An 18,894-nucleotide genomic window follows, 5' to 3' on the forward strand; every position below is an offset into this window, starting at 1 on the left:
TGGATTTGAGAGAGTGTAGCTCATTTTACAAATATTGATTGAACTTTCCTAGGCCATGGAAATAACATAACAATATTCATAATTTAGGTGGTGCTCACTCAAAGTTTACATGGTTCAAAATACCAGTTTCCTAAGGGAGGGTCCTGGGGGAAGGTCTTGGGTTTTTTTTTTTGACCTAGCCACTGCCCCAACCTACCTCCTTACTGGACTGCTCGGGATTGCTTTTTTCTTTACTCCCATCAGCACATTATTCATGTGATTGCAGCCTTCCAAAATACATGGGCTATGCACACATTACTTCATATTATTCATATATCTTATTTCAGAGGAAAATGTATGAACAGTGCACAAGAACAGCTTCAGTCATGTCATATACTATGTCACTTTCTGGGTCAATGATGTCATATACGACATAATGTTACTATTGTGAAATATCCCTGGAACTTTGCTTGTGAAAGAATTACTTTTTCTTTGCCCTGAAGGGAACATTTGCATCCCCTTCAGCAGCTTTGTAATGCAGCCTTAAACTGCGGTGTCTGTATGGAGACACTGAATGTCTACTGTGAATATTTCTCCATCTTTCTGTGTTGGTATTATTGTTGTTAGCTGTCCACTCGCTGTCCACAGTTTCTTAGGTTGAGTCTGTCGACCGATCAGAGGATGTTTCTGACTGTGTGGCAGCTGTGATCTTAAACACACTTATTCATATTGTTTTTTATTCATTGTTTAATAGTGCTACATTTTCCATTTTGGACAAAAAAGTTTGGCTTTTGGGCAAGTCAACTCTCAGAAGTTGCATCATGGCATTGCCAGCAGCAGCAGGTCTCTCTCAAGCCATTAGCGGAGTGTGTAGGTAAATTAGGCTAAAGACCGACCAGTCAGAAAAAGCTTTGATACTCCTAACTGCAATCCCATTATTTCTTTTATTTACTATATCAAATTAAACTACTCTCTTTTCTCCTTTCTCCTACTGACCACGTGTTACTGAACCTGCTACAGACGCCCTCTTTACTCACAACCCTTTCCGTTGCATGTGAATCCAAGCCCTCCTTTCTTCTCCTTCGTTGTTGTCTCCTGCTTCTCCCAGAGGTCACACTCCTGTCCCTGTCACTCTAGGCTCCGGCTGTCAGATGAGAACCCTGGACAGCGGGATCGGCACCTTCCCTCTCCCCGATTCCGTCACACGGGCCAGCGGTCGCCACATCCCCAAATCTGAATCCAGCCCAGGTGGGGTGACCGCCAGCTCCTCTGACCTCAGTCGGGAGCCTCCCTCTTCTCACCCAGACCCCTCTCAACCTGATGTGAAAGTGCCTTCCCTCCTAAAATCCTGCCCGCATGCCCCGACTGGCATGGGACACTCCCTGTCCGACCCCAGTGTGTCCAGCAACAATGACACCCAGAGCCGCCTGCCCAAATTAGCAACCTCAGGTGAGTCAAGAGCTTCTTTATATTCAGGGTTTTTCCAGGTGTAGTGCAATTTTACTACAGAACAAAGAACAATGCCTTTGTTTTTTATTTGATTTCCTCAATCAAGGCCAAAGAGCAAAATAAATTGAAATGCATGTCTGTAAAAGCAACTATTATTGAGTGCAAAGCCTTGAAAGCCTCAGACAGCTTGTTTTACGTTTCAGAAGGTTAGTGAAATATTGAATGTCACTGTACTTTATGTTAACACATTTCCCTCCAGAGCGCTCAAGGCCACCAGACACGAGGAAGTACTTTGCTCTATTAGACCCTGATTAAAAGAAGAATCTTGTTTGTTCAGCTAATTTTGAAGCTCATGCATCAACACTGACGTCTGATACTCAGCTGGGATGACAAAAGCACTCCGTGTCCTTATAGAAACCCACACACTTCCCTGCCCTGAGGAAAACTAACAGATGCAATCAGATAAGCATGTCAACACAGCCATAGATCATAAAGCGCCTTCTGCCTCTGTGTTTGGCGTGACGTGTGGCAGAAAGGTGGTGGGTAGGAAGCAATCAGATGGCTGATTAAAGCTACAATAACACACAGGGATGAGCGATCACACACAGGGTTTTATGCTTACATTGCATCTATTTCACCTCGGCGCTGCGGTGGCACTGCAGAGGCAGCAATTTGAGTCACAACTGTCTGCGGCTCCTGTTGAGTCCTCTCTGTGGCACAAGTTGATTAAAAGAGTCTTAAATATAGTCAGTGTGTCTTTATCATATGTTTCCGTCATCATTAGTATTACAAGGCTTAAGGGTGGCAGAAAAGGAGCGGCGCCTGTCACATTGTTTGCCTCTTAATAGGCACAGGGAAGAAGGTGAACAGACTTTTATGATCCTAATGCAGAGTTTTCAGATGGCGACAGAGCACTGGCCAAAAGCGGGCTGTTATTGTAATGCGGCTGAATGTTAAAAGAGACAATTAAATTGGCGTCTGTCCGAGACAGCAGTAGGCAGCAGAGTGATAATAAGGCAGCGCTCCGTCATTCAGGGGCCGACAGCTGAAAGCTGTTATATCTGGGCTGCCAGGAGTCATGGCGGGGAACAATCGCAGTGTGGACACCGTTAATGTTTGATGGCTTGGATATTGTGCAGCTCCATTCACATGTGCAGAAAAATGGATGTGTAGGCAGTTGGATGGTTGAATGGATGTTCTCATTTTGTGTCTGCTGAAGGAAAGATTGTCACTTTAGAAGAAGAATGTTTTCACTCTTTCCGCTGTCTATATGGGTACCAAACAGTTCCTGTTATTTACTGCGTGCCTCATGACTCATTTCTCTTTTGTCTCCTTTTACTTATAGATGCAATCAGGACAAAGAGGTTGAGTCTTTGTGCTCCACAAAGCAACATCTCCACAGAGGATAAAGACAAGGAAACAGAGAGGAGGATGAAATCCCAGGAGCATGATATGCCCGGTGTAAGTCATTTACATTACAATGTGAACAAATCTGAGTGAAGGTATTACAAAATTACATAATTACATACCTTAGGGTGCTTTCAGACCCAGAGTTCACTTGCTTTGGTCCAAATCAGGGACTAATTTTGTTACAAAGTTGCACAATTGCCTAGAGTTGGTTCGTGTTCTCATGGCAGACAAGATCAAATGTCTTGCACGAGAAAGCTGCTCTTGATTGGTCAGAATTTCTATGCGGGAAAATCAAGAAAATAAAACGCTGAAAATAAGATGCGGCTCCAACTAGAAAACAATGTTTTGATGCAGTGGATGCACCAAATGTGTATATTAAGGCAACAGGAGGAGGCGCATATAATAATCCTCCAGGACTGTAACATGCTCGTGGTTAATCCAAACAATGCGTAATGCAACTGTAGTTGGTTTGGATCAAGGTCGGAACATGTTCTCACCACAAACAGTAACAGACAGCCCTTTCTGATGAGAAACTGAAGCTATTATTTTGCCCTTTTTAGAGTCACCAGAGTCCATTGACAGAAACAGTAATTTTACCTCACAGGACATAGGAGTGGCTGATCTGCCTCCAACTTGATCTTTTGGTTTATTTGTTATTGTGTGACTTTTGGAACCAAACTAATCCATCCACAGCCAAACCTGGGTTTAATGCAGAAACCTACGACAGGTCACATGGGAAAATGTTTTTGGAAGGGCTTGGGGAAACAGCTCTTTAAAGTTAAAACATACAAAATTAGACCAAATTTTGAATGCATAAGGAACACTACTGGAGAGCTACAAAATGATATAAAAACCTCAGCAAACAGAAAAATAATCAAGTTGCCCTTTAAAAAGTTTTTAAAAAATCACAATAAACACTTTGTATAACACTGTGATTTGCAATGGGTTGGCTGGGGAAAGATTTTTGTTGTTAGATTTGTTGTTGTTCACACCATTCTTCCGTGTTTATTCTCTTTACCACTGACAACATAATGTGTTGTTTTGAAAATGCTCCATTTCTGTATATCAAATTTCTATTTTTTAACTATGAACAGGAGAGAGCCCTGCAAGTGTGTACGTACCCGGGGAGCAGCAGTGACACCGAGACTGAACCAGAGGGAACCAGAAGCTCACCACAAAGGACCCTGATCAACAGATCTAAGAAGAGTGACTCAGGTCTGGTTTATGAAGTTCTTACAGTCATTTTCAGTCAACTATAAAGACAACAGCTGCACATTTTATTGAGCTTATTTACTTTGTTTTCTGTCATAACAAATTCCTTTGTCCACAGTCGACCAGAACGAGGAGACCCTGAAGAGAAGCAGTGTGGAGAAATCCTTGTCAATCATGGACTACTACCAGCACGACATGTACTCGCATCTGGAGAAGGACAGCAGGAGGATTTCTCAGTACAACTTGTTGCATAAGGAGTCATCCCTGGATGGCAAAGCAGGAGACAGGCTCAGCGTGAGTGTTAAAACAGCTCATTGTTCACAGCTAATTGGTTTTACTCATAATAGATGCTTTACAGGCATGCTGCTGATTCCTATCAAGCATGTTATTGGTCATTATAGCCTCTTATGATATCCAGGAAGCTGTGCAGGCAGTGATATTTGAAGACACTCATTCAGACATTTTAAGGTATATTATGCAGGAATTGTGGCTGCTGTTTGTTTGTGTCCTTTCAGTGTTGTGTCTACAGTTTTCGTAGCTTTCTCTTGGATGCATGCTGTTTACAGTTTGGCACCTGGTTGATCCCTTGTTATAAGTGTAGACAATTCAAGCAGATGCACCACATGGTTCCAGTAGCATCTCAAAAAATACATGATACATGATAAAAACTCCTGGAGATTACTAATCCCATCGAGCTCTGCTGGCGCAGGTTTCATTGAAGAGGCCCCGTCTTCACTTCCAACTAATTGTGTGCAAAGAGTTGTGGGTACTTCATACCTGCTGAGGATACACACCTGCATCCTTAAAAAGTCTCTGAAGGAAAGACTCTGTCCTTGGTAGAATTTGAAGGGTCCTTGACATTAGTACAGTCCTTGGGCAGGAGTTGAGGATGAAGCCTCTTTGGAATTCAGCCATTTAAGGATCCTTCCTTGACTTTGAGAAAGACCCTACATAACTGGCTGGTTAAGAGGAGTAAGAAGTCAGCAATCTATAATGATTTAAAATGGTCAATAAAACAGGTTTTTAAAAAAAAAAAAAAAAAAAAAAAAAAAGTAAATCACCACAACCACAATAGGTCCCAGAGTATACAGTTCTACATGTGTCACACAAAATATTAGGCTGAAAGGTTCAGTAGATGAGATGCGGATAGACATCTTATGCCTGTCATAGACAATAAGAAAATACAGGCAGAGGGTGTCAAAGATAAATACACTTCTAGTGACTGAGAGGGATTACCTCATTATTTTGAGGGAAAATCCTGCACAGTATATCTTTAACATGTGCTGCTAAAGTTCTTGTTTGCTGTAATAGGAACATTCAGGTTGTTGTTATTTTACTGACTCTTATTGATTGTTTTGCCTCAGTATACCACATGAAGGAGATAATGTGCTGAGCCCTGTGTTGATTAATCTGGAATAAATCAATTTCCTCATTTCACGGAGCCCGCTGGAGGCGGTTAAAGTGATAGAAAAAAAAAAAGGCAGCTTCCAGGGGTAGATGTATGCAACTTTATACAGTATGAGGAGAATGTGCGAGGTGTTGAGAGAGTCAGAAAAATAGCACCTGCCCTCAATGAAGTCTTCCCAGGATACAGGGACACACACTGTCACAGGGTTTGCATAATTTTTCTTTCCTCGCGGCAGAGGCATGAATAAATTGAATTTTTCTTTTTTTTGTTAACCATTCCTGTTTGTCACAGACTTCGGCAAGAAGACTTTTCAGATGGTCAGAGCCAGTCTTGTTGAGTTGCAATGTCAACTTTACCTTTGAAATAATTCCCGAGGCACGAACAAAGTCGCTAAACTCCGAGGTTTTCTTTGCTACCATTGGAACTGTTTGCAGATTTTTAGAGAAAAAGCTGCCTAATTGCTTTCGATCACCTCGCCCTCTTGTGTCAGCGGGTATTTGCCTATTAGTATTTAACACAGCGGAATGACAAATGAGGATCAGAGACCATGAAATGGCCTTCAGCCTGCATGGCCCGGCTCTATGGGGCAGCCAGGCTCTCCTCTCTCTTCCACTGCTGCCGCCCCAACACCCACCCTGACACAAAAATCCATATTCTGAGAAAAAGGATCTGACTCAATACAAGTTCAAAACACGATTGTGTATGAGAAGGCAGAGAAAAAAAATTGGAATTTATTCAGTGTGTTTTTTATTCTTGACCTTTGGTGTCACTCTGGAGCTAAACCAGGATCGGATATATGGCTGTAAAGCATTTACACCCATAAATTACAATAATTATTCAGAATTTGTAGGTGGAATATGCTTACTGCTTCAGCTTTCATTAGCACCATTATATATTAAAATGTTGTTTTATAGGTCTGTAGCAAGGTCAGTGTCCCTCTGAGCCACACTGCATGTGCAAAATGTTAGCATTTCACCATTAGTTTTCATTATCTGCAAGAAAATAACAAATTTGGGTGGATGTTTGGCAGCAGGGCAGTGTAATGAGTAGAAAGAGCAGTGAGTAACACTGCTAAAGTGTCCTTGACTCTCCCGTCTGACCTCCTCTTGCAAAGAGAGAATTTCAAACAGGTATTATATTATTGTCTGAGGCAGAGTCTCACTTTAACAAAGCAAAGTTGACCACTCACACTTGACTCGCGCCATACAGAGATTTTTGATTCTGATCTGAGTCCCAGCAGAGAGGCAGCAATATCGAACAGGACGTTCGGCGCAGTGCTGTGTGACCAAGCTGCAAGCACAACTGCATTAGCTGACATGCAAGAGACAACACACATCCTCAAACCTGTCTGTCTGTTAATTGGATGCGGTACAGTACGTTTCTGAGAGTGGTGAGGTAGCATATATAGTGCTCACAGGGACCAAGCTAAATATCAAGGTCAAGGGTTCAGCTCCCAAAACAACTCAGCATCAGGGCCCTGTTCTGTGAAAACATGAGCTCAGGCAAGCAGTGGTGGACAGTAATTATATATTTACTCAAGCACTTTACTAAAGAGCAGTTTTTGGGTATTTATACTTTGTTTTCATGATACATAAAGGGGTTGAAAGTAGCTCCAATTTGAACAGCAACACTAAAAATGTGCTTATATGGTCATGCATCAGTAACAAACTTTCCAATTATTTTCATGCCTTTACACTACACAGTGGCATGCAAAAGTTTGGGTACCCATGGTCAAAATTGTGTTTACTGTGAGTAGTTAAGTAAGAAGAAGATGAACTGAGGCATAATGATGACATTTATTTCAAGCAAGATTACTTTAGGATTTCAGTCTTTTACAGTTTCAAAATGACATAAAAGTAAACAAGCCTGAAGCAAAAGTTTGGTATCACAGCCTTTAAACGCTTTTTGTAACCAGCTAAGAGTCTTTCATTTCTTATTTGGAGGATTTTCACCCATTCTTCCTGCAAAAAGCTTCTAGCTCTGTGAGATTCTTGGACCATCTTGAATGCACTGCTCTTCCCTCTACCTGTAAAATGTTCCCGTGCCACTGGCTGCAACACAAGCCCAAAGCATGGTCGATCCACCTCTGCGTTTAACAGTTGGACAGGTGTTATTTTCTTTTCTCCAAACATACCTTTGCTCATTGCATCCAAAAAGTTCTATTTTAACATCACTCCACATGACTTGTTTCCAAAAAGCATCAGGCTTGTATAGACATTCCTTTGCAAATTTCAGACGCTGAATTTTGTGGTGTTGACCCCGGAAAGGTTTTCTTCTGATGACTCTTGCATGAAGACCGTATTTGTACAGGTGTAGCTGCACAGTAGAACAGTGCACCACCACTCCAGGGTCTTGATAAGTCTTTCTGCAGGTCTTTTGCAGTCAAACAATGGCTTGACTTGTCTTTCTAGCAATCGTAAGAGCAGCTCTCTTGAAAAGTTTTCTTGGTCTTCCAGACCTCATCTTGACCTTCACAGTTCCTGTTAACTGCCATTTCTTAATTACATTACCAACTGAGAAAACAGCTACCTTAAATGACTTTGCCATCTTCTTACAGTCTTCTCCTGCTTTGTGGGCATCAGTTATTTCAGTTTTTTAGAGTGCTAGGCAGCTGTTTAGAGGAGCCAATGGCTGCTGATTGTTGGGACAAGGTTTCAGGTTTCAGAGTATTTATAAAGCTTTGAAATTTGCAGCACCTGGCCTTTCCTAACTATGATTGTGACTAAGCCAGAGTCCCAACAAGCTAATTATGGTCTGGGACCCTGGTAAAAGTAGTCTAAGAGCTCAAACTTTTACATGGTGCTCCTTTCCTTTTTTCACTCTATAATTGCACAAAACAAACAACATCTCCTACTCACTAAACTATTCACAGTAAATGAAATTTTGATGAGCAGTGCCCAAACTTTTGCATGCCACTGTAAGAACAAAAATATGTCGGCGCTCGACCCAATTGCCACTTTCTTGCCAACATTCTGGCAGGAAAAGCAGCGTTGCATTGGTAAAAACCAACAGGTTTTGTTGTTTGTTGGTCTGCAGTGGTCTGCAGCTTGTCACCTTGGTCTCACTCAATGTCAAAGAAAGCTCGTGTACTACCTTACTTTAGAAATGTTGCTATGATACGTGTGAAACGTGAGAGTGTAGCACAACCATGGTTTGCAGAGACATACAGTGCCATTGAATATAGATAAATAGATGTCCCCACTCTCTGTGGAGACATTGTTTTGCAGTAATCACAAAGACATTTTATCACAACATCACCAATTCAGCATAGACATACAAATTGCAATTTCGAAAGTCACCAATACACATACAAAAAAATCATCCATATGCATATGGAGATATAACAGACGTATCCGTTCATATGCCCATGTGATGTATGCGTACATTAATCACTGCTACTTTGTCAAGCCCTCTCTGACTAAAACGGAGTCCTCCTTTTCTTAAAAGAAGTGAAGAAATCTGCCAGTGCAGTGAGAATATTTCAATCCATTTCCAAAGAAAATTGCTTCAAGAGTGTTCTTGAGATGAGTGTCTGTATCTTAAAACAAGTAAGAAGAGAGGCTATCAATCAATCAGTCAATCAATCAATTTTATTTATACAGCCCAATATCACAAATCACAATTTGCCTCACAGGGCTTTACAGCATACGACATCCCTCTGTCCTTATGACCCTCGCAGCGGATAAGGAAAAACTCCCCCCAAAAAAAACCTTTAACGGGGAAAAAAAACAGTAGAAACCTCAGGAAGAGCAACTGAGGAGGGATCCCTCTTCCAGGACGGACAGACGTGCAATAGATGTCGTACAGAACAGATCAGCATAATAAATTAACAGTAATCCGTATGACACAATGAGACAGAGAGAGAGAGAGAGAGAGAGAGAGATGCAGGTAATGACAGTAGCTTACAACAACATTATTGAAAGTAATAATATTATAGTTATAGTTCTGGCTACTGTGGTACAATATGTTGAAAGTATGTATTAATATCTGGCAGTATACATGTGTGACAATAGTCGTGTATAATAACAGTAGAAGTATGACTAATGACTAATGATGGCAGCAGCAGCAGCAGGAGGCATCTGGCAGGACCACGGCAGCAGCACAACCACACGTCACGCTGTCCAGGCACCGCTGCGATATGAGTTAATCTGAGAGACAGTGGAGCACAAAGGCTCCGGAGAAGAAGCCGAGTTAGTGACATCCAGAATGGCCGAGTTAGCAAGATGCAGTAATAGAATACCAGAGAGAGAGAGAGAGAGAGAGAGAGAAGAAGAAGAAAAGGTGCCTGGTGTATTATAGGGGGGTCCTCCGGCAGACTAGGCCTAAGTCAGCCTAACTAGGGGCTGGTACAGGGCAAGCCTGAGCCAGCCCTAACTATAAGCTTTATCAAAGAGGAAAGTCTTAAGTCTAGTCTTAAATGTGGAGACGGTGTCTGCCTCCCGGACCGTAACAGGAAGATGATTCCACAGGAGAGGAGCCTGATAGCTAAAGGCTCTGGCTCCTGATCTACTTTTAGAGACTTTAGGGACCACGAGTAACCCTGCATTCTCAGAGCGCAGTGTTCTGGTGGGATAATAAGGCACTATGAGCTCTCTAAGATATGACGGAGCTTGACCATTTAGAGCTTTATAAGTTAACAGTAGGATTTTAAATTCATTTCTGGATTTTACAGGGAGCCAGTGCAGAGAAGCTAAAACAGGAGAAATATGATCTCGTTTCTTAGTTCCTGTTAGTACACGTGCTGCTGCATTCTGAATTAGCTGGAGAGTTTTTAAGGACTTACTAGAGCTACCTGATAACAGAGAGTTACAGTAATCCAGCCTAGAGGTAACAAAAGCGTGGACCAATTTTTCTGCATCTTTTCGGGTCAGGATAGGCCTAATTTTCGCAATATTACGCAGATGAAAAAATGCAGTCCGTGAGGTTTGTTTTAAATGAGAATTAAAAGACAAATCTTGATTAAATATTATTCCGAGGTTTCTTACGGTAGTGCTAGAGGCCAGAGCAATGCCATCAAGAGAAACTATGTCATCAGATAAAGAGTCTCTGAGTTGTTTGGGGCCGAGAACAATAACTTCAGTTTTGTCTGAATTTAACATCAGGAAATTGGTGCTCATCCAAGTTTTTATGTCCTTAAGGCAATTATGGAGTTTAGTTAATTGATTACTTTCTTCTGGCTTCATCGATAAATACAACTGAGTATCATCCGCATAACAATGGAAATTTATAGAGTGATTTCTAATGATGTTACCTAAAGGAAGCATATATAGAGTAAATAGGATTGCACAGAACCTTGCGGAACTCCAAAACAAACTTTGGTACGTAAGGACGATTCATTATGAACGTGAACAAACTGAAAACGATCAGATAAATAAGATTTAAACCAGCTTAGTGCAGAACCTTTTAGGCCAATTAAGTGATCCAGTCTCTGCAGTAGAATTTGATGGTCAATTGTGTCAAACGCCGCACTAAGATCTAATAAAACAAGTACAGAGACAAGTCCTTTGTCCGAAGCAATCAGAAGGTCATTTGTAATTTTAACTAGTGCTGTCTCAGTGCTATGATGCACTCTAAATCGTGACTGAAATTCCTCAAATAAATTACTATCATGGAGAAAATCACACAGCTGGTCTGCGACTACTTTCTCAAGGATCTTTGACATAAAGGGAAGATTAGATATTGGTCTATAGTTGGCTAACACCTCTGGATCCAGGGTGGGCCTTTTTAGTAGAGGTTTAATTACAGCTACCTTAAAAGACTGTGGTACATAGCCTGTTAATAAGGATATATTGATCATATCTAATATATGAGTGTTAACTAAAGGAAAGACCTCCTTAAGTAGCCTAGTTGGGATGGGGTCTAAGAGACACGTTGATGATTTGGATGAAGAAATCAATGTGGTCAATTCTTGAAGAGAAATTGGGGAGAAGCAATCTAAATATATATTAGGTTTTACAGCTGTGTTTGAGGTTAGATAGGTACTATCTGAGGACAGGAGGTCATGAATTTTGCCTCTAATAGTTAGAATTTTGTCATTAAAAAAGCTCATAAAATCATTACTGCTAAGGGCTAAAGGAATACAAGGCTCAATAGAGCTTTGACTCTCAGTCAGCCTGGCTACAGTGCTGAAAAGAAACCTGGGGTCGTTCTTATTGTCTTCTATTAATGCTGAGTAATAGTTTGCTCTGGCATTGCGGAGGCCCCTCTTATAAGTTTTGAGACTGTCTGTCCAGATTAAATGAGATTCTTCCAGTTTGGTTAATCGCCAATTCCTTTCAAACTTTCGCAATATTTGTTTTAACTTACGGGCTTGAGAGTTATACCAAGGAGCGAATTTTCTTTGCTTTTTTAACTTCTTTTTAAGAGGAGCTACAGAGTCAAGTGTTGTTTGCAGCAAGCCTACGGCGCTATCGACAAAATGATCAAAGTCGGTACGGGAAACCTCTGTTTCTGAGGGACTTGGTACTGAATTTAATGACGGAGTAATCTTTTCCTTAAATTTTGCGACAGCACTATCTGATAAACATCTAGTATAGTAACTGTTGCTGAGTGGCGTGTGATCGAGTAAAAAGAAATCAAAAGTAATCAGATAATGATCCGATAGCGAGGGATTCTGTGGAAAGACTTTTAGGTTATCAATTTCAATTCCAAACGTCAGAACTAGATCGAGGGTATGGTTAAAACAATGAGTGGGTTCATGTACACCCTGACGGAAGCCAATAGAGTCTAATAATGAGATAAATGCGGTAGCCAGGGAGTCATTATCAACGTCGACATGAATGTTAAAATCGCCTACAATAATAACTTTATCTGATTTAAGAACTAAACTGGATAAAAACTCTGAGAATTCAGATACAAATTCAGAATACGGGCCAGGAGCACGGTACACTATAACAAATAAAAGTGGCTGCGAGGTTTACCAGGTCGGATGTAAAAGACTAAGAACAAGGCTTTCAAATGAATTATAATCTAGTTTAGGTTTAGGATTGATTAACAGGCTAGAGTTAAAAATGGCTGCAACTCCCCCTCCTCGGCCGCTGCCTCAAGGAATGTGGGTATTACTATGACTGGGAGGAGTGGATTCATTTAGACTGACATATTCATCTTGACACAGCCGGGTTTCAGTGAGACTGAGTAAATCAATATGATTATCTGATATTAATTCGTTTACTAACACTGCTTTAGACGATAGAGACCTGATATTTAACAGTCCGCATTTAATTCTCCTGTTTTGTCTTTCTGTCACAGAAGAGGTTTTAATTTTTATGAGGTTGTTATGCACAACTCCTCTTTGTTTAATTTTAGATTTAAATAATTTAGGTGGTCGGGGGACAGACACCGTTTGTATAAAACTATGAAAACTATGGCTGGGTAACTGAACTAGAAGCTCAGAGAAGCGTATAGGACTGCGTCTCCGAGTCCTGGTCTCAACTCTGGGTTGTCAGGGATTTAAATTACTAATAAAGTTTGCCAGGTTTCTAGAAATGAGAGCAGCTCCATCCAAAGTGGGATGAATGCCGTCTCTCCTCATAAGACCAGGTTTTCCCCAGAAAGTTTGCCAATTATTAACGAAACCCACATCATTTGCTGGACACCACCTGGACAGCCAGCGATTAAATGATGACATGCGGCTAAACATGTCATCACTGGTCAGATTTGGGAGGGGTCCAGAGAAAACTACGGAGTCCGACATCGTTTTTGCATATTCACACACCGAGGCAATATTAATTTTAGTGACCTCCGATTGGCGTAACCGGGTGTCATTGCCGTGACGTGAATAACAATCTTACTGAATCTACGTTTAGCTTTAGCCAGCAGTTTTAAATTTGATTCAATGTTGCCTGCTCTGGCCCCAGGGATACATTTGACTATGGTCGCTGGTGTTGCTAACTTCACGTTTCTCAGAATAGAGCTGCCAATAACCAGAGTTTTATCCTCAGCGGGTGTGTCGCTGAGTGGGGAAAAGCGGTTGGAAACGTGAACAGGCTGGTGGTGAGCCGTGGGCTTGGAGTTGTGCTTCTGGCGAACTGTAACCCAACCTCCCGGCTGAACGGGAGTTACCGGAGGACAGTTAGCAGAGGCTAAGGCTATGCTATGTGGCTCCGCACCGGCTACAGGGGGCTGGCTAACTACCGCAGCTACTGAATGGTTTTCCATGGTGCGGAGCCGCGCTTCTAATTCACTAAGCCTCACCTCCAATGCAGCAAATAAGCTACACTTATTACAATTACCACTGTCGCTAAAGGAGGCAGAGGCATAGCTGAACATTTGGCACACCGAGCAAGAGAGAGCAAAGGGAGAAGCCATCGCTAACTGTAAAGCTAATGTAGCTACCAAGGCTGGTAACGTGCAAACAACAGCTAAGAGATTAGCGAGAAAGTCGTAGAAAGGAGGAGAGCTATAACGTTAAGTGCTTAAACAGAACCAGTGTGGGTTAAGACTTGAAGTCAACGTTAAAGCAACGTTAAAGCAACTGAAGTGAGAAAGCAGGCTAGTAGAATCCACCAGAGCAGTACAGAGACGCTGTCACAGAAACACCGGAAATGACACAACTCGCTTACCGCAATACGTCAGCACGTCAACCAATCCTTCATTCTACTGCTGCAGAATCAAGAAAAATTGCTTTCGTGTTGGAAGGTCTATCCTCACTGTGCTGAAAAGCACATATTATACCCATGCTACAGGGGGAAAATGCTCTGGGTTGTTTATATTTTTTTAAACCAATCACAGCCCAGGATGCAGCAATGCAAAATAGTGTTGGAGGGAACTTGATGTACCCCAACTTAGGGTTGTCACGATACTAAAATTTCAAACTCGATATCGATACCCAGGAAAATATTCAATACCCAATACCATTTTCGATACAGCAGCAAAAAATTAAGAGGCATGTCATTTTTTAAATAAAGATCAGAACAGTAACATCAATGATAACAACAAAAAATCCCCCCAAAATAAATAACAACCAGAAACAAGATCTGTCCATACAAACGTATTTATCTACAGCCCTTTTTATTTTCTGTGCTTCTGGTGAATTGGCACCATATTTTCGTTGCTGATCAAATAGAGTTGGTAGTCTAGGCTCAGGATGCTCCTGTTTCTACCTCACTATGTGATCAGAAAACCAGGGGTTATGGGAGAAACCAAACGTTTTTTCAGCTTCAATCTGTGACTTTACAGTTAACATAACTTTTCAAACACACATAATTGTGTTGTCCTGTTAAACTAACATTGTCTTTTAATGTTACAGACGGGCATGACTGATAAAGTTTTCTGCTTAGCTCCCACATTAACGTTAGAAGTTATATTTTAGTTTGATGCTGGCGACACCAGCTGCTAGTGAGGGGAGCGGCTGTACCTGCCGTCTGCAGCGTGCTGTGTTCACTTCACTAAATATTTCCAAAGAGCGCTTTTAGCTTTATCATTTTTGACCAAAACTGGCTTCTCTGATACTCCTGTAGCCGCGCTGGCCATATTACAGCAACAGAAATATGTGCATGCATACATAGCGACGACAACAAGCCGGATTGCAGCGAGGGCTCTGTGCCTGCCAGACGCTGCCTGCACAGCGCGTGTCCGTCGGATCCATCGCGCGCACCCGACAGGCGCTGAGGTGGCATGCACTGTTAGTATCGATACTTTTGTAAATTAGTATTGTATCCGGATACAGCGTTTGGGTATCGATACTTTTCAGAGTATCGATACTTTTGACAACCCTAGCCCAACTATACTTAAGTTCTGGAGGAGCTCACTAGACCCATTACAACCACAGATGATTTGCTGGCTGTATGTGGCTCCTGCAGAACATTATAATGACAATATCACAGAAGCTTGTGGCACTGCCAGGGTTAAAAGATGTGACAAATCAACTTTGACCGACTGTGCCAGAAAATGGATCAATATTAAGTCCTGCAAGACAGAGTCTGGGCTCTGGTTGTTTTATTCGTTGTAGATCTGTACAACAATTCACCGAAGACCAAAACAGGCATGCCTTAGGCTATTGCAGGATCCAAAACTTTGTCAAAACTTTTCATTGCCAGCATGTAGTCTGTTAGCACAGAGGTTGTTGTTAATATTTTTGGTGGCAAAGGGGATTTTGGAAATGCTAACATGCAGATAGCAGGAGGGCTGGAGAATGCTGGGTATATGGCAGGTTTCTAGCCAAAGTCTACATCCTGTAAGTCAGACTAAGAAAAGATTAACATGACATGAGAAGTATACTTTACCTTTTCACCATTTCTAAGAGAAGAAGACTTTGAAGACTCAATATTCTTTCATTCTAAGACAGAGTTGACAGTCAATAACAATAACCTTATTCCTAAGCTGTGAAGCAGCCATAATGATGGATGACTGCTGTTGAACCCATTTACCCTACATTATTCCTTTGAAAAAGACAATTCATCTGCGTGTCATCACCTCCTCACCCCTCTCAGCACACATCCATACCTGCATGCCCACTTTCCTTTTGTCGTGGCTCTGGAGCTTTTGACTCGGGAGACGTTGTCATTCGCAGCATTTTGGGGAAGTTTGGTGGCTGGTAGCGGGCCCGTGTCAGAGCCCGGTGATTTAAGCGCCTTTAATAACCTTTCACAAACACTCAGGAGAGTGATGTAAAGCTCAGCGGCTCCCATCAGAGCCCTCACAGCCCGCGCTGGCCTCCCATTCATCATCCTGACAGCACCTGACAGCCCTGCTAACAGCGGCCCCCGCCCCCTTCTCCTTCTATCCTCTCCTTCCTCGGAGTCTCTCTTTCTCCCGCGTGTCTCTCCTCGTCTCCCTTTCAGTTTTGCCTCTCTCTATTTCTGTCTCTCCCATACAGCTCTCTCTCCGTCTGTTCTTCTCAGTTGACCTTTCTCGCTTTTGTTCTAAGCATTTTTTTTTAATTCCTTGATTTCACTCCCCGAACTAACTTTTCTCATTTTTTGTTTCCTGCTTACTCGCTCCATCCTTTGTCTGCATGAAGGAGAAAGAAATTGCTGCAGGAAAATAACATTAGAACTTGTGCCAAGGCGTAGCATCGGTGAAGTTAGGGAGATTCCTGGGGTTTATGTGACCCGGGTCCAAAACCAGCATACAAGAAATCAGCATGCACAGCATCTCCCCGAGCATGGAACAGCTTGTTACCTTGAGCAATGATTACATGGCAAGGGAGAGGGAACATTTCAGTTGACATATAATTTGAAACAGGGCCACTGGATAACCAAAACTATATCAGCGTACTAATAAATATCAGCAGCAGGAATATGCGTTCCCCATGAGTTGCTGTCAGATTGATAGCATTGCTAGCCAGCAGGAGTCAGGAATCAGAAATAGAATGCCTGCGATCAAATTATCATGGGGGCAAATTATGATGGGGGTAACGATGACGCATATTCTGAGACAATAAGCATCTTTAATTTGTTTTTTTAACCATTGTCCCCATTGTAAAGTAAATTCATAATCTGTCTTACACAATATCATGGATACAATGTTCAGATTCAGACTGTGTAACTTTATGTCAAATCTTTGCGAGCAGCAATAGTTTTACTGTTACGTTCCTTCCTCCTAACTTGATAGTGATCCAACCTCCAAGAGACAGAAGACATCTTGGTATCATCACAATGGGATGTGTTCCTTACTATCTTGCAATGAAATGTAACCGCTGCTGAAAAAATGCCAAAAATGACCAAGTCTTGTTTCAATGTATTCTCATACAACAGTATGTATGATTTCACAAAAATACACATACAATGGATTGTACGATATCTATCAAATTAGAGCCCTTCAAATGATGTTGTGTATTTAAAGTCACCTACTTAATGTAAAGTTACTTAGGTCGGTTTTGGCAAGTAAAGGTACGTAGGGTAGGTTTAGCAAAGTAAATTTAGGGTAGGTTTCGGCAAGCTGCACAGGTTAGGTTTAGGACAGGGGTCAGCGAACTTTACTATCAAAGGACCCAATTTTGCTGAATAATAATAATAATAAATCAAAGCTGCAAGGAGCGATGACCGGGCCCCACACCTCGCAGGTCAGGGATACACTGAGGACGCTGGCTGACATGGCTGTGGAAGTCAGACACAGCACACAGGAGTGAGATGGTATATCCTTTAAAGAGTGTGGGTTTTTGGAATGATCTATTTCACTTTACTTTTTCACCACTTCCTGTTTCCACTTTGTGGCACTGGAGAACACATTGATTATATATCATGTTGTTGTAAATGTATTGTAGACCACACCATGCAAATTTCAGGTAAATCAAAAGATAATTGTCTGACCAGTCATCCTTCCTGGTGCCATTAGGTGGCACAATCACCAAGACACGTACTGTGTATTTAATTGGCTTCAAGCCTGGAGCCTTATAAAACAGTTGAAGTTTGGGGCAGATTGGACCATGTATTCTGAAGTAACAAACTACTTCCTGTTTGGTGGCGAAAAACAGGAAGGTTTGACACCTCGCCAAAGTCACACTGTTTGACAAAAACTCAAGCTTTGAGCAGCTTTTGATGTCAAAGGTCTTGAGATGATACAGACAAAATTTGAAGTCAATTGGATAAAATCTGTAGGAGGAGTTCGTTAAAGTATGACCCCTGGAAATGGCCAACAGTAACAAGCTAAGACACTGTTAATTAGAAAGTACTCGTATAAAGACATTGGGAATTTATCATTAGCTTGTTGAAGGACATTGAGACTTTATTAGTGCCTCTTTTGAGGACATTGGGAATTTATTATTGTTGACAGTGTTTAGTTTTTTACTTATCAGGTCCTACTAATCCTGAATAGCTAGGAGAAATTAAAAATGCATACCAAACAAAAGTTTGGGTCTCAGGAGGATGTGTAATCTGTACTATGTCACTTGAGAAACGTATAATTTTCCTCTGGTGACTGGGCTGAAATGCAATATATGCAATAAAAAATCTAGACCATGAATAGTATCAAAGATGGAATTTGATTTCATATAAAATCGTAAGGATTTTCACTTTAAAGCACATTTTCCCATGTGTACATCAAGGTAGTGGGAGAAGAATACATAACAGCAGAGGAAAAGAAAAAAAATATGTCTTGCTCAAGTCACAATAAAAGACCCTTTCAATAAGCTTTTGTAGCAAGCAGGTCTGCTGAATTTGAGTTTAGACATCCCATTACAGACATGTGATGCAGAACCAATTGCTGATATGGCCTCTCGTGTTTTCAAGTGGGAAGCTCTCGCTGAGACGTCTGCCTGCAGCCTCAGTTATGTGTGGCAGCCATCATTTTGGCTGAACCCGCAGGTGGTACAGAGACCTGCACCAGGAAGGTTCGATCCGCTGGTAATTGTGTTCCTCCAAAATCCAATCCAATCAGCGATAAGACAGCCATTCCCTTTCTTTGTTCTTCTTTCCGACCAAATCGAGATACAGAGGGGAGACCTGAGGACTGTTCTTCACTGTCACACAGCTCTGCTAATCACTGATCCCCATCAT

The 18,894-nt window shown here is 41.7% G+C and overlaps 1 protein-coding gene across 5 annotated transcripts in view; it reads left to right on the forward strand.

The window, feature by feature from the left end:
* The window catches only part of LOC125884955 (nck-associated protein 5-like), a 241,421-nt gene that overhangs the window by 213,664 nt on the left and 8,863 nt on the right, over positions 1–18,894 (forward strand). For 4 of the 5 annotated variants that reach the window (XM_049570270.1, XM_049570271.1, XM_049570272.1 and 1 more), the window contains 4 exons: positions 1,117–1,428; positions 2,774–2,889; positions 3,933–4,053; positions 4,169–4,344. In XM_049570270.1, the coding sequence (XP_049426227.1) occupies positions 1,117–1,428; positions 2,774–2,889; positions 3,933–4,053; positions 4,169–4,344 (725 nt within the window). The other variant, XM_049570274.1, reaches the window with a different exon arrangement.

This window comes from Epinephelus fuscoguttatus, linkage group LG24 (genome assembly GCF_011397635.1).
Source record: "Epinephelus fuscoguttatus linkage group LG24, E.fuscoguttatus.final_Chr_v1".
NCBI lineage: Eukaryota > Metazoa > Chordata > Actinopteri > Perciformes > Serranidae > Epinephelus > Epinephelus fuscoguttatus.